The sequence below is a fragment of the Microtus pennsylvanicus genome, chromosome 5, assembly GCF_037038515.1.
Source record: "Microtus pennsylvanicus isolate mMicPen1 chromosome 5, mMicPen1.hap1, whole genome shotgun sequence".
NCBI lineage: Eukaryota > Metazoa > Chordata > Mammalia > Rodentia > Cricetidae > Microtus > Microtus pennsylvanicus.
Window position 1 is genome coordinate 89,536,735 of NC_134583.1, and position 16,503 is coordinate 89,553,237.

At 52.5% G+C, this 16,503-nt stretch overlaps 1 protein-coding gene across 2 annotated transcripts; it reads left to right on the forward strand.

Moving 5' to 3' along the window:
- The first annotated feature begins 202 nt into the window (after positions 1 to 202).
- On the forward strand, positions 203 to 15,159 carry Pygm (glycogen phosphorylase, muscle associated). 2 transcript variants are annotated; one of them, XM_075973267.1, is made up of 20 exons: positions 203 to 684; positions 1,669 to 1,770; positions 1,854 to 1,932; positions 2,012 to 2,115; positions 2,354 to 2,485; positions 5,052 to 5,163; positions 5,256 to 5,338; positions 5,736 to 5,879; positions 6,087 to 6,179; positions 6,361 to 6,507; positions 6,651 to 6,814; positions 7,206 to 7,320; positions 7,804 to 7,905; positions 8,178 to 8,325; positions 9,881 to 9,939; positions 10,044 to 10,185; positions 11,084 to 11,291; positions 14,282 to 14,416; positions 14,557 to 14,623; positions 14,753 to 15,159. In XM_075973267.1, exons 1-20 carry the CDS (start codon positions 442 to 444, stop codon positions 14,900 to 14,902), a joined length of 2,529 nt encoding a protein of 842 aa, XP_075829382.1. In that variant the 5' UTR covers positions 203 to 441; the 3' UTR covers positions 14,903 to 15,159. The 2 variants fall into 2 exon arrangements, with proteins under 2 accessions (XP_075829382.1, XP_075829383.1); XM_075973268.1 differs by lacking the exon at positions 203 to 684 and adding an exon at positions 1,282 to 1,348.
- Positions 15,160 to 16,503: the final 1,344 nt, after the last annotated feature.

Sequence of the window (16,503 nt, forward strand, 5' to 3'; positions counted from 1 at the left end):
TCCCTTTGCTTCTTTAAGGAGGGTCCACAATCCAGTCCCACCGTTCATCTATAGCTCAGCAAAGAGCCTAGGTTGGATAATGTCTTAGACAAAGTCTCAACCAGAATGTTTTAGGTACGCTTCTGGCCTCCCAGAGTATCCCAGCTCTTTCTGAAGTATCCTGTCTCCAGTCTTCCAAAAGCCAGGGGCCAGAAGGCCTAAGGAACCCTGGGAGAAGTGGGTCAGCTGTGAACATGCCCCTCCCTCCCCTCCTCTCTCCTCTCCACTTGCCCCCAAAATAGCTCTCTGAGCTCCAAGGCCAAGACCCTCCCACGGCCGGGGGAGGCGTGTCGCACTGCCTTGAGCCAGGCCTTAAATCCCCTCACAGCTGAGCAGCTCCACTCCCTGGCTGGAGGCAACCAGACTCTCAGTCTGTTCAGTTCAGCTTGCCTATCCGCAGCCATGTCCAGGCCTCTTTCAGACCAGGATAAGAGGAAGCAAATCAGTGTTCGCGGCCTGGCCGGTGTGGAGAATGTGTCTGAGCTGAAAAAGAACTTCAACCGCCACCTGCATTTCACCCTGGTCAAGGACCGCAATGTGGCCACGCCAAGAGATTACTATTTTGCACTGGCCCACACCGTGCGGGACCACCTCGTGGGACGTTGGATCCGCACACAACAGCACTACTACGAAAAGGACCCCAAGGTGCTACAGGAGGGGACACCTTGGGTGGGAGATGGGCTGGGAGTGAGGCCTGCCAGGGAGCTGGCCCTTCCTGAGGCCCAAATTTTCTACAGCAAAATAAATTGCTGTTATAGGAGCCTGGGGTTGGAGGATCTAGGGGTCCTGGACAGAAAGAATACTGAGGAGGGAGACCCAGGGGTGCTCAGGGTAGGCGGGCTGCTTACCCGTGTGCCAGACGAGGTTGGAGGGGCTGCTGGTGGGCAGGAAATGTATCCCCCTGTGGCCCAGTTTGGACCTGGCATGGAAAGACATGTCATCAAATGTGTGCATGGCACAGTCTGCTTGTGCCACAGGCAGGGCAAGGCTAGGGCAGCTGGGGCAGCAGGTATCAAGTGTCTGGTAGGGTCACTGGTAAATGTCAGGAACCTAACTCCACAGCAGGGGTGGGGGAGGGCCAGGGAGGGACCCAGGAAATGGGCAGACTGGGTGCTCTCGGCATTCCCATGCTTCTGTTCATCTCCAGACTGAGGCTTGAGGGGAACCGCAGTACAGGGCAGGTTCAGCCCTGAGTCACCGTGTGACCTTGAAAATGACTTTTTCCTCTGGGCCTTGGCAATGCCTTCTGGGGGAGCACTCAGAGGTGCTTCTCAATGTCCTGACTTCCTGATGGGCTATATTAGGAGGGGTATGTATCTCAGAAGGTGTCCCTACTTCTCATAAACACCTTAATCCCAGAGATAGGCCAACCTTATTCTCTAGAAGGGGAAACTGAACAAAGCCAGACGGAAAGGCATTTCGAAGGAATGTAGGGACCAATGCCTTTCTTACCTATTGGACCCCAAAGTCTGAAGTGGCTCCTCTGAGCAGGGAGAAAAGAATTGGTGTCTGAGATAGGGACATGCTGGGGCCTGGCAAGTAAGACAGGAGGGTTAGAGGTCCAGATGCAGCTGTGCCTGGCTGGATGTCAGTGGGTGGCTCTGATCCCTCTTCTCGGTCTCTGGGTAGAGGATCTACTACCTGTCTTTGGAATTCTACATGGGACGGACACTACAGAACACTATGGTGAACCTGGCCTTGGAGAACGCCTGTGATGAGGCTACTTACCAGGTGGGGGAAGCATTTAAGGTTGGGGGCGGGGCTCCCATGCTGGCCCTTGGGCCTGACCACTCCACTACCACCCCTTATCTCAGTTGGGCTTGGACATGGAGGAGCTGGAGGAGATCGAGGAGGATGCAGGGTTGGGTAATGGGGGCCTCGGCCGCCTGGCAGGTGAGTACATGGCTTGTGGGGTGGGGTGGAGGAGTCCCTAGTGTTGGATGCCTGATACTCACTTCCCTGATACCCATAGCCTGCTTCTTGGACTCCATGGCTACGCTGGGACTAGCTGCCTATGGCTACGGGATCCGCTATGAATTTGGGATTTTTAATCAGAAGATCTGTGGGGGCTGGCAGGTGAGCATCCCCGACCCCAACTCTGTGGTGCTCAGAGAGGTCCCTCACTTGGTCATCTGTCTCTGGATAGGCTCTGAACCTATCCCAGCTCCCCAGACAAACATCCTTGCCCCTTGCCTCAGAGCCAGCTGGTGACCCCTGGAACAGGGACATACTCTGTGCTGCTGGATGGCTCACCGGCTCACAGAACGTGAGTCCCTGGAGCTCGTGCCTTCTAATGTTCCCCTTGACCCTCCAGATGGAAGAGGCCGACGACTGGCTTCGCTATGGCAACCCCTGGGAGAAGGCCCGTCCTGAGTTCACACTTCCTGTGCATTTCTATGGCCGCGTGGAGCACACCAGCCAGGGTGCCAAGTGGGTGGACACACAGGTGAAGATAAAGATGGGTACAGGTTCTGGGGGGACTCCTAGAGAAAATAGGGTGCAGGAAACAAGCAGAAGGCTCTTGAGCCCACTCTCACCTTACAAAGGAGGGCACTAAGGTTCAGAGAGGTCCAGAGATTTACTGGAGGCCACACAGCCAGAGCTGGGAGGTGCTAGTCGGGGTTATTGGGGAGGCCAGGCAAAGTGTCAACCCTGCAAGGAGGAGGGAACTGTCTCTGCTCCACCAGCACTCTGTCCTGGCCATCTCCTCTCCCCAACACAAGCCTTAGCACAGCCATTGAAGACTGTACATTTGAGGCAGGAGAGAAAATGAGGCCCCTTGCCAGGTGGTGGTGGCGCACGCCTTTAATCCCAGCACTTGAGAAGCAGGTGGATCTCTGTGAGTTCGAGACCAGCCTGGTCTACAAGGGCTAGTTCCAGGACAGGCTCCAAAACCACAGAGAAACCCTGTCTCGGAAAAAAAAAAAAAAAAAGAAGAAGAAGAAAATGAGGTCCCTTGAGTGGAACTGGTATGTTCAAACCCAGGTAGCAAGTTGAATGGATCCAAAAACCTGTTGGGTATCCCAAACTCTGTCCTGTGACTCCTCCCTCTAGACCTTCAAAAATGGTGTTTATTGCTCTTCTATTTAGGCCTGGGCCAGTCAGGGCTGCTGCTGCACACACAGGTGTCCTGACAGCCTGGCCCATTCAGCTCTGAATGGAAGTTTGTAGACGTGCCTTCCTTTGGTTTTCAATTTAGTGTCTGTAGGGTTGGGCAGTGGGGCTTGGGCCTATATTCCATTCTACCCCATCAAGGGTGTCAGGGAGGGAAGGTGAAGCCCCAAAAGCTCCATATAGGCAGTCCTTTGGTGCCCCTGTTATTGTGGTAGCAGGTAGTTCTTTGTAGTAAATTGGTGCTTATAGGTTAGGTTTGTCCTAGGCAGTGGTGGTGCATGCCTTTAATCCCAGCACTCTGGGGAGGAGGCAGGCGGATCTCTGTGAGTTCAAGACCAGTCAGTGAGTTCCAGGACAGGCTCAAAAACTACAGAGAAACCCTGTCTTGATAAAACAAAAATAAACAAAAGATTTTGGGAGGTAGGGCTGTCTGGCATTGGTTACTGCTAAGTAGTCCTGTGGTAAGCTAGATATAAGACCTCTGGATAGGGGCTGGAGAGATGGCTCAGCAGTTAAGGGCATTGCCTACTCTTCCTAAAGGTCCTGAGTTCAATTCCCAGCAACCACATGGTGGCTCACAACCATCTGTAATGAGGTCTGGTGCCCTTTTCTGACCTGCAGGTATATACACAGACAGAATATTGTATACATAATAAATAAATATTTTTAAAAAAGACCTCTGGATAGAACTGACCCCTGTGTAGTTCATCTTGAACCCAGGTTCCCCAAACTTTCTTCTGAGTCCAGTGTGCTCTCACTAGGTGGGGCCAGGTTGTAGAGCAGAGACCCACTTTGGGTTCAGTGCTTGTCACTGTCTTCCTTCCCATAATCCTCATGACAGTCTAGGGAGGCAGGTTTTGTGCTGTGCAGTGGGGATGTAGGAGAGGTCTTAGTTACTTATCTGCAGTGCTGTGGGGTGTACAGTCCTTGTACCTGCTTGACAAGTGCTATATCCTCAGCCCTCTTTTTTTACTTGACACAGGGACTCACTAAGTTGCCCAGATTGTCCTTGAACTCACCCTGTAGCCTAGGCAGGCGTTGGACTGGTGATCCTCCAGCCTCAGCCTCTCCAGTGGCTGGGATTCCAGGCCTGCACTAGCAGACATATCTTCTCTCCCTCTCTTTTTCTCTCTTTTTATTTTTTATTTTTCAAGATAGGGTTTCTCTGTGTAGCCCTGGCTGTCCTGGAACTCAACTCTGTAGACCAGGCTGGCCTCGAACTCACAAGAGATCTGCCTGCTTTTGCCTCCTGAGTGCTGGACTTTTTTTTTCTTTTTTTCTTTTGGTTTTTGGAGACAGGGTTTCTCTGTGGTTTTGGAGCCTGTCCTGGAACTAGCTCTTGTAGACCAGGCTGGTCTCGAACTCACAGAGATCCGCCTTCCTCTGCCTCCCAAGTGCTGGGATTAAAGGAGTGTGCCACCACCGCCCGGCCTGAGTGCTGGACTTAAAAGCAAGTGCCACCACCACCTGGCTCTTTTATATATTTTTTTCTTTATTTTTTAATGAGCATTGGTGTTTTGCCTACATGTATGTCCTTTTAAGGGTATTGAATTCCCTCAAACAGATTACAGACAGCTGTGAGCTGCCATGTGGATGCTGGGAATTGAACCCAGGTCCTCTGGAAGAGCAGCCAGTGCTCTTAAAGCACTGAGCCATCTCTCCAGCCCTGACTTGTACTTCTCTTCTTTCTGTAGCTGAGGCTCAGAGGATCCATAGCTTGCTCCCGGTAACCCGGCTAGTAAGCTCTGTGCTGGAACTACAGTCTGCCTTGGGCACTGGCAGAGTTCTTGACTTGAGCTTCAGCTCTTGGTCGTGAGGCCCCACAAACCAGACTCAGGCACTGCTTAGGGCTGGACCCCAGCAGCCTGTTCAGTTTCTGACTCAGCTGCCTCCTGTAGGTAGTGTTGGCTATGCCCTATGACACACCTGTGCCTGGCTATCGAAACAACGTTGTCAACACCATGCGTCTCTGGTCGGCCAAGGCACCTAATGACTTCAACCTCAAAGACTGTAAGTCCCTCTGCTGGTAGCTGGCAGCCCTGGTTAGCCCTGCCTGGCTCATGCCCAGCCCCACCCTCACCCAAATCCAATTTGTCCCTTAGTCAACGTTGGCGGCTACATCCAGGCTGTACTGGACCGAAACCTGGCTGAGAACATCTCACGTGTCTTGTACCCCAATGATAACGTGCGTTGCCCTTCAACCTGGAGGCTGGAAGCCCAAGTCCTTGGAGAGGGACAGAGGAGCTGGGGGCGGGGACCTTTGCCACTGTTCTAGGCTCACTGTATTGCTGTCCCTGTGCGTCCTATTAGGTCCTTTAAATCCTGAGGCGGGGGAGGGGGGGTTGGGGTATGACATTTCCTGGGAGCCATTTCCCTGGGGAGTCTCACCGGATTCATCTATGTCTTTCTAACACCATCTGCTACAGTTAGTTGGTGGGGCAAAAAGTCCTGGGTTCAGAAGGTGGGGGCAATTTAGGGCACTGGGACGTAGTGTGATAGGGGCTCACCTGGTCACACCCACAGCAACTTTGGGCCCCACACTCTGCCACCCCCAACTGCACTCTGCCTTGTACCTCCCTTAGTTCTTCGAAGGGAAGGAGCTTCGGCTGAAGCAGGAGTACTTCGTGGTGGCTGCCACCCTCCAGGACATCATCCGGCGCTTCAAGTCCTCCAAGTTCGGCAGCCGTGATCCTGTGCGCACAAACTTCGATGCCTTCCCCGATAAGGTAGCATGCTGGCCTGAAGAGACTCCTGTCTCCCTATCTCAAGTCCCATGGCCTCCTCCTTCCAGCCTTACTCTATAGAGGAGTGGAGGCTGGAAGTGTATGCAGAACTACATTTGGCCTTTTAGGGGCTCTGAAGGCGCAAGGAGCACTCACAATAGTGCTTGGTCTGGAATCCATCCTGACTTCCCACCCCCTCCTCACGCACAGGTGGCCATCCAACTCAATGATACCCACCCCTCTTTGGCGATCCCTGAGCTGATGAGGATTCTGGTGGACGTGGAACGGCTGGACTGGGACAAGGTAGGTTTCAGTTGCTTTACCCTTACAGGAGTCACTTGGCCTCCAGGGTCTCCTTCCCAGTGTGAAGTGGAAGGACAGCAGGGGGCTGAGCAAGGACTGTGAACCAGAGGGCTGGTTGAAACCCAGCTGGGCCCTGGCAGGGCCACCGGCTGCACAGCCGACTTCTTGCCTTGTATACCAGGCCTGGGATGTGACAGTGAAGACCTGTGCCTACACCAACCACACAGTGCTGCCGGAAGCCCTGGAGCGCTGGCCAGTGCACCTCATGGAGACGCTGCTGCCCCGGCACCTGCAGATCATTTATGAGATCAACCAGCGCTTCCTTAACGTGAGCTGGGCGGTGTGGGAGTGGGCCCCCAGCCTTGAAGTCAGGAGGCCTGTGGGCTGAGTCTGTGGGCAGAAGGGGATTGGAGACTAAGGTTTCTGGGTCCGGAGCCTGGTCTTAGCTCTGGACTTTTTTGGGGGGCGCAGCGGGTGGCGGCCGCATTCCCTGGGGACGTAGACAGGCTGCGGCGCATGTCACTCGTGGAGGAGGGCTCAGTGAAGCGCATCAACATGGCACACCTGTGCATTGCTGGCTCGCACGCAGTCAACGGTGTGGCTCGCATCCATTCGGAGATCCTCAAGAAAACCATGTGAGCCGCTCCACAAGCCCCGCCCATACCACTCTGCCTTTGCATGTGGATCCCGCCCCTCCTCATGGCACCAACCAGGGTCTTCTGGGCTGAGCCCACCCCTGAGGGCATCAGTTCTGCCTTCCACTCTGTCACTCAGGGCAAGTTTAGCAGCAAGCATCCCTAATGCTGAGCCGGCTCACCTACCTCAAGGGTGACCCATCCTTAGAACACACTAGTCCCTTTCCAGTACAATCCTGTTCTAGATGACCCCCTCTTACACACAGTACCCCTACCTGCCCCAGGTCTGCATCTGCATCCAAGCCTTTTCAGGAAAAAAAATAGAGTAGAGGACCAGGTGGGAGGGCTCTGCAGAGGTGAATGGTGACCCTCACTCAACCCCAACCTGCAGCTTCAAGGACTTTTATGAGCTGGAGCCTCACAAGTTCCAGAATAAGACCAATGGCATCACCCCTCGGCGCTGGCTGGTTCTGTGTAACCCTGGGCTGGCGGAGGTCATTGCTGAGGTGAGAGGTCACTCTATGGCTGATCAGATCAATGCAGGTCACTATGAGACAGTATTGGGTAGCTCCATGTAGAAAGGCCCCAGCTGAGGGCCACAGTCCTGTACTGTGTTCCCAAGACTGGTGTCCCCTTGGAGGAAGTGGCACTGCTTTCTTACTTGAACAAGCTTGCCCTATGGCTAACGAACCTGCTGGACTTCACAGTTTAATGCTGTCACATCTGAAGTGAGACTGTGAAGGGGCAGACGTCTGGTGGGTGGCTAGAGGTCATGCCCACAGGAAGAAAGGTCAGAGGTCAGGAGGCCGGCTGGGGTTAGATGAAGCAGTCGTAAGAGGGCTCATTGTTAGTGTAGGAGGAAGACGGATGTATCCACAGTGCTCTGGCTAGGAGGCTGTGGGAAGAGAAGGTCAAGGTGGAAGGGTCTAGCTAGCCTGGAGCAGCGAGGCCAGGATGGGGTGGTCTTAGCTGAAACTGTGTTCCCACAGCGCATTGGTGAGGAGTACATCTCAGACCTGGACCAGCTGCGCAAACTGCTCTCCTATGTGGATGATGAATCCTTTATCCGTGATGTCGCCAAAGTGAAACAGGTGGGGAGGACAGCAGCCTGGGACTCCTGCACTGGGGCTGGCATCTGGGGAGGACAGGAGAGGCAGTGAGAGCTCATCTCTCCCAGCAGTGAGATTGAGAGAATGCTGCATACATCAACAGTGTCTGCCTTGGTGCAGGGGTTGAGGGAAGCAGTAACGGGCGAGCTTCTTGTCATCTGCTTTCCTGGGCCTGAGTACAATACAATGGGACTCCAGAGTGGTTTTTGAAACTGAAGCCCTGTTGGTGAGCCCTCTGTCTCCTCAATCTTCAGGAAAACAAGTTGAAGTTCTCTGCATACCTCGAGAGAGAATACAAAGTCCACATCAATCCCAACTCCCTCTTCGATGTCCAGGTGAAAAGGATTCATGAATATAAGCGCCAGCTTCTCAATTGCCTTCACGTCATTACCCTGTATAACCGTGAGTGGCTGGGACCCCACCAACTGAGTCCCCAACTCTGGGCATCTCCCCTTGTACCATCAATGGCAAGATCAGTGTCTCCTGGGGTCTGGTGACTATCCTTAGGGTGTGGTGTTATCCTCACATCTTAGGTTCCTGCTGTTGTCATAAGATTCCCTGACAAGGGGCTGGAGAGATGACTCATCAGCCAAGAGCACTGGCTTTTTATTTGTTTGTTTGGTTTTTAGAGACAGGGTTTCTCTGTAGCTTTGGAGCCTGTCCCAGAACTGGCTCTGTAGACCAGGCTGGCCTCATACTCATAGAGATCCACCTGCCTCTACCTCCCAAATGCTGAGATTAAAGGTGTGCGCCACCACCTCCTGGCTGCACTGGCTGTTCTTCCAAAGGATCCAGGCTCGTTCCTAGCACCCACATGGTAGTTCACAACGGTCTGTAACTCCAGTTCCAGGGGGTCTGATACCCTCATACACACATACATGCAAGCAAAACCCCAATATACAATAAATAAATAAATCTTAAAAAAATAAAGATTACCTGACAAAAGCAATTAAGGGGAAAAGAGGGTTATTTTGCTCAATATTTGAGGTGATAGTCTATCATTGTGGGGAAGTCAAGGTTTGAAGCAGGTAGTCACATTGCATCCACAGTCAGGAGTAGAGAGTGAGAACAGTGGGTTAATGTATGTGAGCCAGTGGCTCTCTCTCTCTCTGAGACAGGGTCTCTCTATGTAGCCCCAGCTTACCTGGAGTTTCCTGTGTAGACCAGGCTGTCCTTGAGCTAACAGAGATCTGACTTCTCTGCCTTCTGAGTGCTAGTGCTGCAGGCATGCACCATCATGCCAGAGCCTCCATTCTTCTATAAACTGTATTTTACAGCTGGGCGGTGGTGGTGGCGGCGCACGCCTTTAATTCCAGCACTCGGGAGGCAGAAGTAGGTGGATCTCTGTGAGTTTGAGGCCAGCCTGGTCTACAGAGCAAGTTCCAGGACCGGTTCCAAAGCTACACAGAGAAACCCTGTGTCAAAAAGCCAAAAAAATAATTTTATGTTTATTTATTTATTGTATGTTATGTGTATGTGTGCACGCCATGATGCAGCGTGTCTGTGGAGGACAACTTGCAGAAGTTAGTTCTCTCCTTTCACCTTGTACATTGCAGGGATTGAACTCAGGTCATCAGACTTGGGGGCAAGTGCCTTTACCTGCTAACCCATCTTGCTGCTCTTGTTCTCCACTCTCATACAGAATAGAGTCCCCTACTTAGGGAAAAGTGCCGCCCACAATGGGCGGGATTTCCCACCTCCATTAATGTGATCCAGACAGTCCCTCACCAATGTGGCAAGAGGCCTGCTTCCCCCTCCCCCCAGGTGATTCTAAATTTTTCTCAAGTTGACAGCATTAACTATCGCACCACGCATCACAGAACAAATTGAGGTTCAGAGACAGAGAGACCTGACAGACACAGAGCCAAGTGACCAGCCCAGGCCAGCACTGTCTGTCTGTGTCCTGGCCCTGGCTGCCTGTATTGGTAAGTGCCCCTGATGCCTCTCTTTTCCACAGGCATCAAGAGGGAGCCCAACAGGTTCATGGTGCCAAGGACTGTGATGATTGGAGGCAAGGTGAGAGACCTAGGGCAGACTGGCTGGGTCTTGAACACGTGCCTGGACAGTCACAAGATCAAGGTGTGGGAGGGCCAAAGTGCTGACCCAAGACTTCCCCACAGGCTGCACCTGGGTACCACATGGCCAAGATGATCATCAAGCTCATCACTGCCATTGGGGATGTGGTCAACCACGACCCTGCAGTGGGAGACCGCCTCCGAGTGATCTTCCTGGAGAACTACCGAGTTTCACTGGCAGAGAAAGGTGGGTGCCAAGGTGCACGGGAGCTGGGATGAGCTCAGTCCCAGAAGCGCCATTAGCCATCTTTTCCTGGTCACGGTAAAGAAATTGGCAGGCTGGAGAAATGGCTCAGTGGTTAAGAGCACTGGCTACTTTTCAAGATGATCTAGGTTCAATTTCCATCACCCATATGATAGCTTACAACCTTTTGTAATTCCAGTCCTAGGGGATCTGATGCCCTCTTCTGGCCTCTACAGGCACTGCATGCATGTGGTACAAATACATGCTGGCAAAATGCCCATCCGCATAACATAAAATAAGAATTATTTAAAAAATATCAATGGGGGGCTGGAGAGATGGCTCAGTGGTTAAGAGCATTGCCTGCTCTTCCAAAGGTCCTTAGTTCAATTCCCGGCAACCACATGGTGGCTCACAACCATCTGTAATGAGGTCTGGTGCCCTCTTCTGGCCTGCAGACACACACACAGACAGAATATTGTATACATAATAAATAAATAAATATTAAAAAAAAGAATCCAGGCCAACACATATTAAAAAAATTATCAATGGAAAATGATTGAGGAAAACTCTAGGCATCCACCTCTGGCCTTATACACGCACACGTACACACATGCACATATACACCATACATGTACAAAGAAACTAAAACCCCAAAAAGTATAGCAGAGAAAGATCACACGGTGAGTTTAAGTGCAGCCTGTCTCACATTGTGGGTTCCAGGTTAGCCAGGGCTGTATGTGAAACACTGTCAAAAGAGCCACAAAACAGTGGAGGGATAGGGGTCAGGCTGGAATCAACAGAAGACAGTGGGTTGGGGTAGAGAGGTGCCTGAATCTGTCCAGATTCAGCCTGGCAGGGCTGTCCCTGGGACTGACCTTGTGTTCCTCCCACCACTCTGCAGTCATTCCTGCTGCCGACCTCTCAGAGCAGATCTCCACCGCGGGCACAGAGGCCTCGGGCACTGGCAACATGAAGTTCATGCTCAACGGGGCTCTGACCATTGGCACCATGGACGGTGCCAACGTGGAGATGGCAGAGGAGGCCGGGGAGGAGAACTTCTTCATCTTTGGCATGCGGGTGGAGGACGTGGAAAGGCTGGACCAGAGAGGGTATGGGGTCTGGAGTACCAGAGTCAAGAGGCATGCAGGGAGAGGCTGGCCAGCCTGTGCAACATCTTAACTACAGATGCCTGCTGGGATTCTGGAAAACTAAAGAGGGAGTTTGTGGCCAACAAGGTTAAAAAAGGAAGTAGCAGGACGGGAGGAAAAGAAAGCAGAAATTATGTAGTTCTGAAATTAGAAGAAAATTACATCATTGGCTTTCTGTCTGGACACCATGGCAGAGAGAGACATAGGCTTATATTGATCCTTCAAAGAAAACATTTTCTTGGTATTACATCTTTCAAGGCAGGATTTCTCTGTGTAACAACCCTGGCTGTTCTGAAACTCCAATTGTAGAGCAGGCTGGCCTTGAACTCACAGAACTTACGGAGATCTGCCTCTGCCTCCCCAGTGCTTACCCAGCTTGCCATTGCATCATAAATGTTTTAATTAATTATTTATTGTTAAAATGGAGTCTCACTTTGAGGTTCAATCTGCTTTTGGAATTCCGGGCTCAAAAAAAACTTTTTTTTTTTTTAAAGATTTGTTTATTTTTTGTGTACACAGTGTTCAGCCTCCTTGTATGCCTGCAGGTCAGAAGAGGGCACCAGATCTCGTTACAGATGGTTGTGAGCCACCATGTGGTTGCTGGGAATTGAACTCAGGACCTCTGGAAGATCAGTCAGTGCTCTTAACCACTGAGCCATCTCTCCAGCCCCCTGTCTCTGTCTTTTAAGTGCTTGATTACTACAGGCATGCCCCTAGCTAAGATAGAGTTTTATCATTTATATGTATGTATATATGTATTTTTAATATTTTATGCGTATAGATGTTCTGCTTGCATGTATGTCTTTGCATGGCATGTCTACTTGTACCTATAGAATCCAGAAGAGAGCACTGGGTGCCCTAGAATTGGAGTTGCAGATGGTTGTGAGCTGCCATGTGGGTGTTGGGAATTGAACCCAGGTCCTCTGGAAGAGCAACTTTTAAAGGCTGAGCCATCTCTCCAGCTCCCCAGCCAAGCTATATTAGAACCAGTTCCAAACCCCAGGACATTAAAATTGACCTGTTGCTGTTGCTGTAAATGTTAGTGCAGTGAGCAACCTTTTCCATCAGTACCCAGATGTTTGGTATTCCCTCAAGAATTATTAGGAAAGCCAAACTTTGTGGCTCTTGCATTAATTCCAACATTTGGGAGGCAGAGGCAGGAAGGTCTCTGTTGAGTTCAAGGCCAGCCTGGTTTACACAATAAGATCTGAAGCATCCAGGACTATATAGTGAGACCCTATCTCAAAAAAAAAATTGTTAGGCTATGATGACTGCCTAGTCCACTGTTGGATGTAGTTGCAAAACAAACTGTTCTTTGTGGGGGAGGGGGTTGATTTGGGGATACGTATTAGAAGGTAAACACTCGGGAATAAAAACTAAGTTCTTGAGCTAGGCAGATGGCCCGGTAGGTAAAAGTGCTTGTGCTGTAGGTCTGGTGAGCCCATGTAAAAGGAGTAGCACAAGCATATGTAATCCCAACAAGCCTGAAGGAAAAGGGAGGTGGAGAAAGACTCAGAAGCTGGTGATCCAGCTAACTGTCTTACACAGTACCAAAGAGACCCTGTTTCAGACACAAGCGAAAAGGTGATGACCCTCTGACCTCCACATGTGTGGTGAGGCATGCTCACCACTCCCAACATACAGAAACAACAACTAAAGAGCTGGGCGGTGGTGGCGCATGCCTTTAATCCCAGCAATCAGGAGGCAGAGGCTGGCCTGGTCTACAGAGTTCCTCTCTTTGAAAACCCTGGCTTGAAAAACCAAAAAAAGAAAGAAAGAAAAAAGTGAGAGTTCCTAAACCTCTGCCACAGATTTTCAAATCCTGGAAGGTTGGCACAGTTTACACTTCCAGCAGCAGCTCCAGAGAGCTGGCATTTGCTGCTGAAAGGGCGTTTTCCTAGAAATTTCTGACTTGGAGTGGAGTATGGTGGCACACACCTTTAATCCCCACACTGGAGGTAAAGGCAGGCAAATCTTGAGTTTGAAGCCATTGTGGTCTACATAGCGAGTTCTAGGCCAGACAGGATTATATGGTGACACCCTGCCAAAGAAAGAAAGAAATTCCAGATCTTGTTTTCTTGGCCCTAAGATGCATTGAACGAGGTCTGGGATGTTCAAGACCAGACTTCAGACTTCAGAAAAATTCTGACTGCAGAGGACGGGGTAGAGGGGCAGCGTGGAGGCTGTGCACAGGCATGGAGAGTCTCAAAGCAGGGCAATGCCAGGACCTGAGATCACTGTGGAACTCTATTGTTGTTCATAAGGGGAAAGCGAGCCAGGGAGGGAGGGAAGGCCGCCATCGTGGCGGCTTTAAGACAGGGTGGATGGATGTTTCCCTTGAAAGTGAGAAAGCTGTCAAGAGCCTGCAGTGAGCTTGGCCTGATTGAGTTTCACTCCTGACCATTAAGGACCACACCTATCAGAGGTGGGCTGGGGATGGAACCCAGGGCCTCTCACATGCCAGGTGGTAAGCATTCTGCCACTAGGAAGAACTGTCCTTGCCTGGCTCCAAGACTACTCCCTCTCTCTTTTTTCCTTTTCTAAAATTAGGCCGGGCAGTTGTGGCGCACGCCTGTAATCCCAGCACTTGGGAGGCAGAGACAGACGGATCTCTGTGAGTTCGAGGCCAGCCTGGTCTACCAAGGGAGTTCCAGGACAGTCTCCAAAGCTACAGAGAAACCCTGTCTCGAAAAACAAAAACAAAAAAATAATAAAATAAAATTATAGGTGTGTGTTTATGTGTACACAGGTGCACTGAGCCATTTCTCCAGCCCCAGATTTGTCTTTTCTGACTCCTTTGGGCCTGAGTGTCTTCATCTACAAAGTGGGAGAAGAAAACTGAGCGCAGTGTGTGTGGCAGCTGCGGAGGCCTGAGCCTCAGGCCTTCCCAGGTTTTCTCTGGGAAGCTGGGCACCCTTTGGCGGGAGCTGACCACAAGTGTGCTTTGGCAGGTACAATGCCCAGGAGTACTACGACCGAATTCCTGAGCTCCGGCAGATCATCGAACAGTTGAGCAGCGGCTTCTTCTCCCCTAAACAGCCCGACCTGTTCAAGGACATTGTCAACATGCTCATGCACCATGACCGGTGAGCTGGCTGGCCAGGCTGCATGGAGGCTCGTGTGGGTGGGGAGGTTGCCCAGGGTTGCAGCTTCATTCACTCCAGTTGCTGCAGAAAGGACTTGGCCCTTAACCTCACAGAGCTCTGGTCTCTCCATTCTCCTCCAGGTTTAAAGTCTTTGCAGATTATGAGGAATACATTAAATGCCAGGACAAAGTCAGTGAGTTGTACAAGGTGAGGGGCCGGGGACCAGGGGCTGGGGGCCAGGGCCTGGTAGGGCTTTGTTTGATTCTGGCTTGGATGAAAGAGAATGGGGGCAGCCCATCAGCAGAGTGAACCTAGAGATTCCCTTCCTGTCTTCAGAACCCAAGAGAGTGGACACGAATGGTGATTAGGAACATAGCCACCTCTGGCAAGTTTTCCAGTGACCGCACCATTGCCCAGTATGCCCGGGAGATCTGGGGTGTGGAACCTTCTCGCCAGCGCCTGCCAGCCCCGGATGAGAAGATCTGATCTTCCACACCAGACCCCACATCTGCCCTTGAGTCTGTCTGCGATTCCTGGGATCAGGCCCACTTTTCATCCAGAGGGTGGGCCCTGGAATTACTACTCTGCCCTTCCCTTTTTGGAGCCCTTTTACCAGTCTCTAGGTCCCGATGCCCAGTGTGATTAAGGACACTGCCCTCTTTTCCCTCAACTCCCTACCCCTCCTATTTATGAATGGGGTCTGACCAAGTGCACCCACTCCCCAATAAATCGACTGTCCCTGAGCTTCCTTACTCTCTTCTCTGGTACAAATATTATTTTTAGCTCTTGGAGAGCTTAACAGCTGCTGCGCAACCATCTCCCTATTCCCCCTTTATCCTCCCCCCCCCCCCCCCCACCGAGGCAGGTGCATCTTCTGGAGGGGAGAGAGGGGCAGCCCATAGGCGGTGCCTGGGACACAGTCCCTTTTCCGGTGTTGCGCTCCCCGCCTCTCTTCCCAGCGCTGTGTCCATACTAGGTCAGCGGCCAGCTTAGTTGGTCGGGGGCGGGGCGTCTGCCTGGGTGGGGCCCACCGGGTCAGGGAGTCGGGATTTGGGCTGGAGCCTCTGGGACAAGGAGCATCCAGGCTGTTAAGGGAGGGTCCTGAGGAGCTCGGCACCTTCTTGGCTCCGCCCCTAGCTCCGCCCCACTGCGGCGTTTTAGGGTCTCTTAGCAGGTGGCTATGATAAATCCAAAATCAGGGGAGTGTTAGGGCTTAGGGCATTCGCAGTTTTCAGGCGGGGGCGGTGGCATATTCCCGGTTCTGGAGAAACAGATCTATAAAGGCCCGTTCTGAGCCTCACGTTACGAGGACTGAAGTGTAAAAAAGGTCCTGCCTCTCTCGCCCAAGGCAGGGAGGGGCAATCCTCGGAAGGGGTTTTGGGGCCCCGGGTTTCACAGTGAGTCTAAACGGCCGGAAACTGTTACCTATCCCTTAGGCCAGCTTGTGAGGGACCCCAACTGCTTGTGGCTGCCCCTCCCAAGTTTCTCCTCTCCTGGACCCATGCATCCAGGTCTCCAGTTCCGAAGCTGCAGAACACCTACCCAGTTTGCAGATGCCCCTTTCCCTCTGGCCCAGTGGGGTGCCCCTCGCCCCACCTCTGGACATCGAGCTGGGTCCCTAGGAAACCGCGTGTTCATTCAGTCCTCGCCCCATGAGGCTCCACTCTACCAAAAAACCTCGTATATTGTCCTAGCCCCTCCCCCAGGCCATCGCAAAGACCCGCAACCCCACGCCCGCGACCTCCACCAGGCCTGGGCCTCGGCCGCCCGCAGGAAGACGCCCGGGCCCGGGCAGGGTGAACCCCGTGGGAACGGTTTGTCTCGAAAACAGGAACCCGGCCCGGGGGGCTGGGCGGGGCGCCCCTTCCCCACCGCAGTCCGCTTCCTGCCCCTCCCGGCTTCCTCCGTGCGACACCCAGGCGGGGCGCAGAGCCTGGGGGTGTCGTGGTGGGGGAGGGCTGCCGCACGATGCCCCCACTCCACCAGTGGCGCAGCCCCCCGCCCGCAGCTACGCGCTCTGGGGTGGCAGGGGAGGGGTTAAGCTGCTGCAAGGCCCAACGCACGCGGGCCGAGAGGGGGAGTCCCCA

Coding starts and splice junctions, on each gene's coding strand:
- Pygm (XM_075973267.1), top strand. CDS start 442: ATGTCCAGGCCTCTTTCAGACCAGGATAAGAGGAAGCAAATCAGTGTT. Junction 7,906..8,177: donor ATGTCGCCAAAGTGAAACAG/GTGGGGAGGACA, acceptor CTCAATCTTCAG/GAAAACAAGTTGAAGTTCTC. Junction 10,186..11,083: donor AGTTTCACTGGCAGAGAAAG/GTGGGTGCCAAG, acceptor ACCACTCTGCAG/TCATTCCTGCTGCCGACCTC.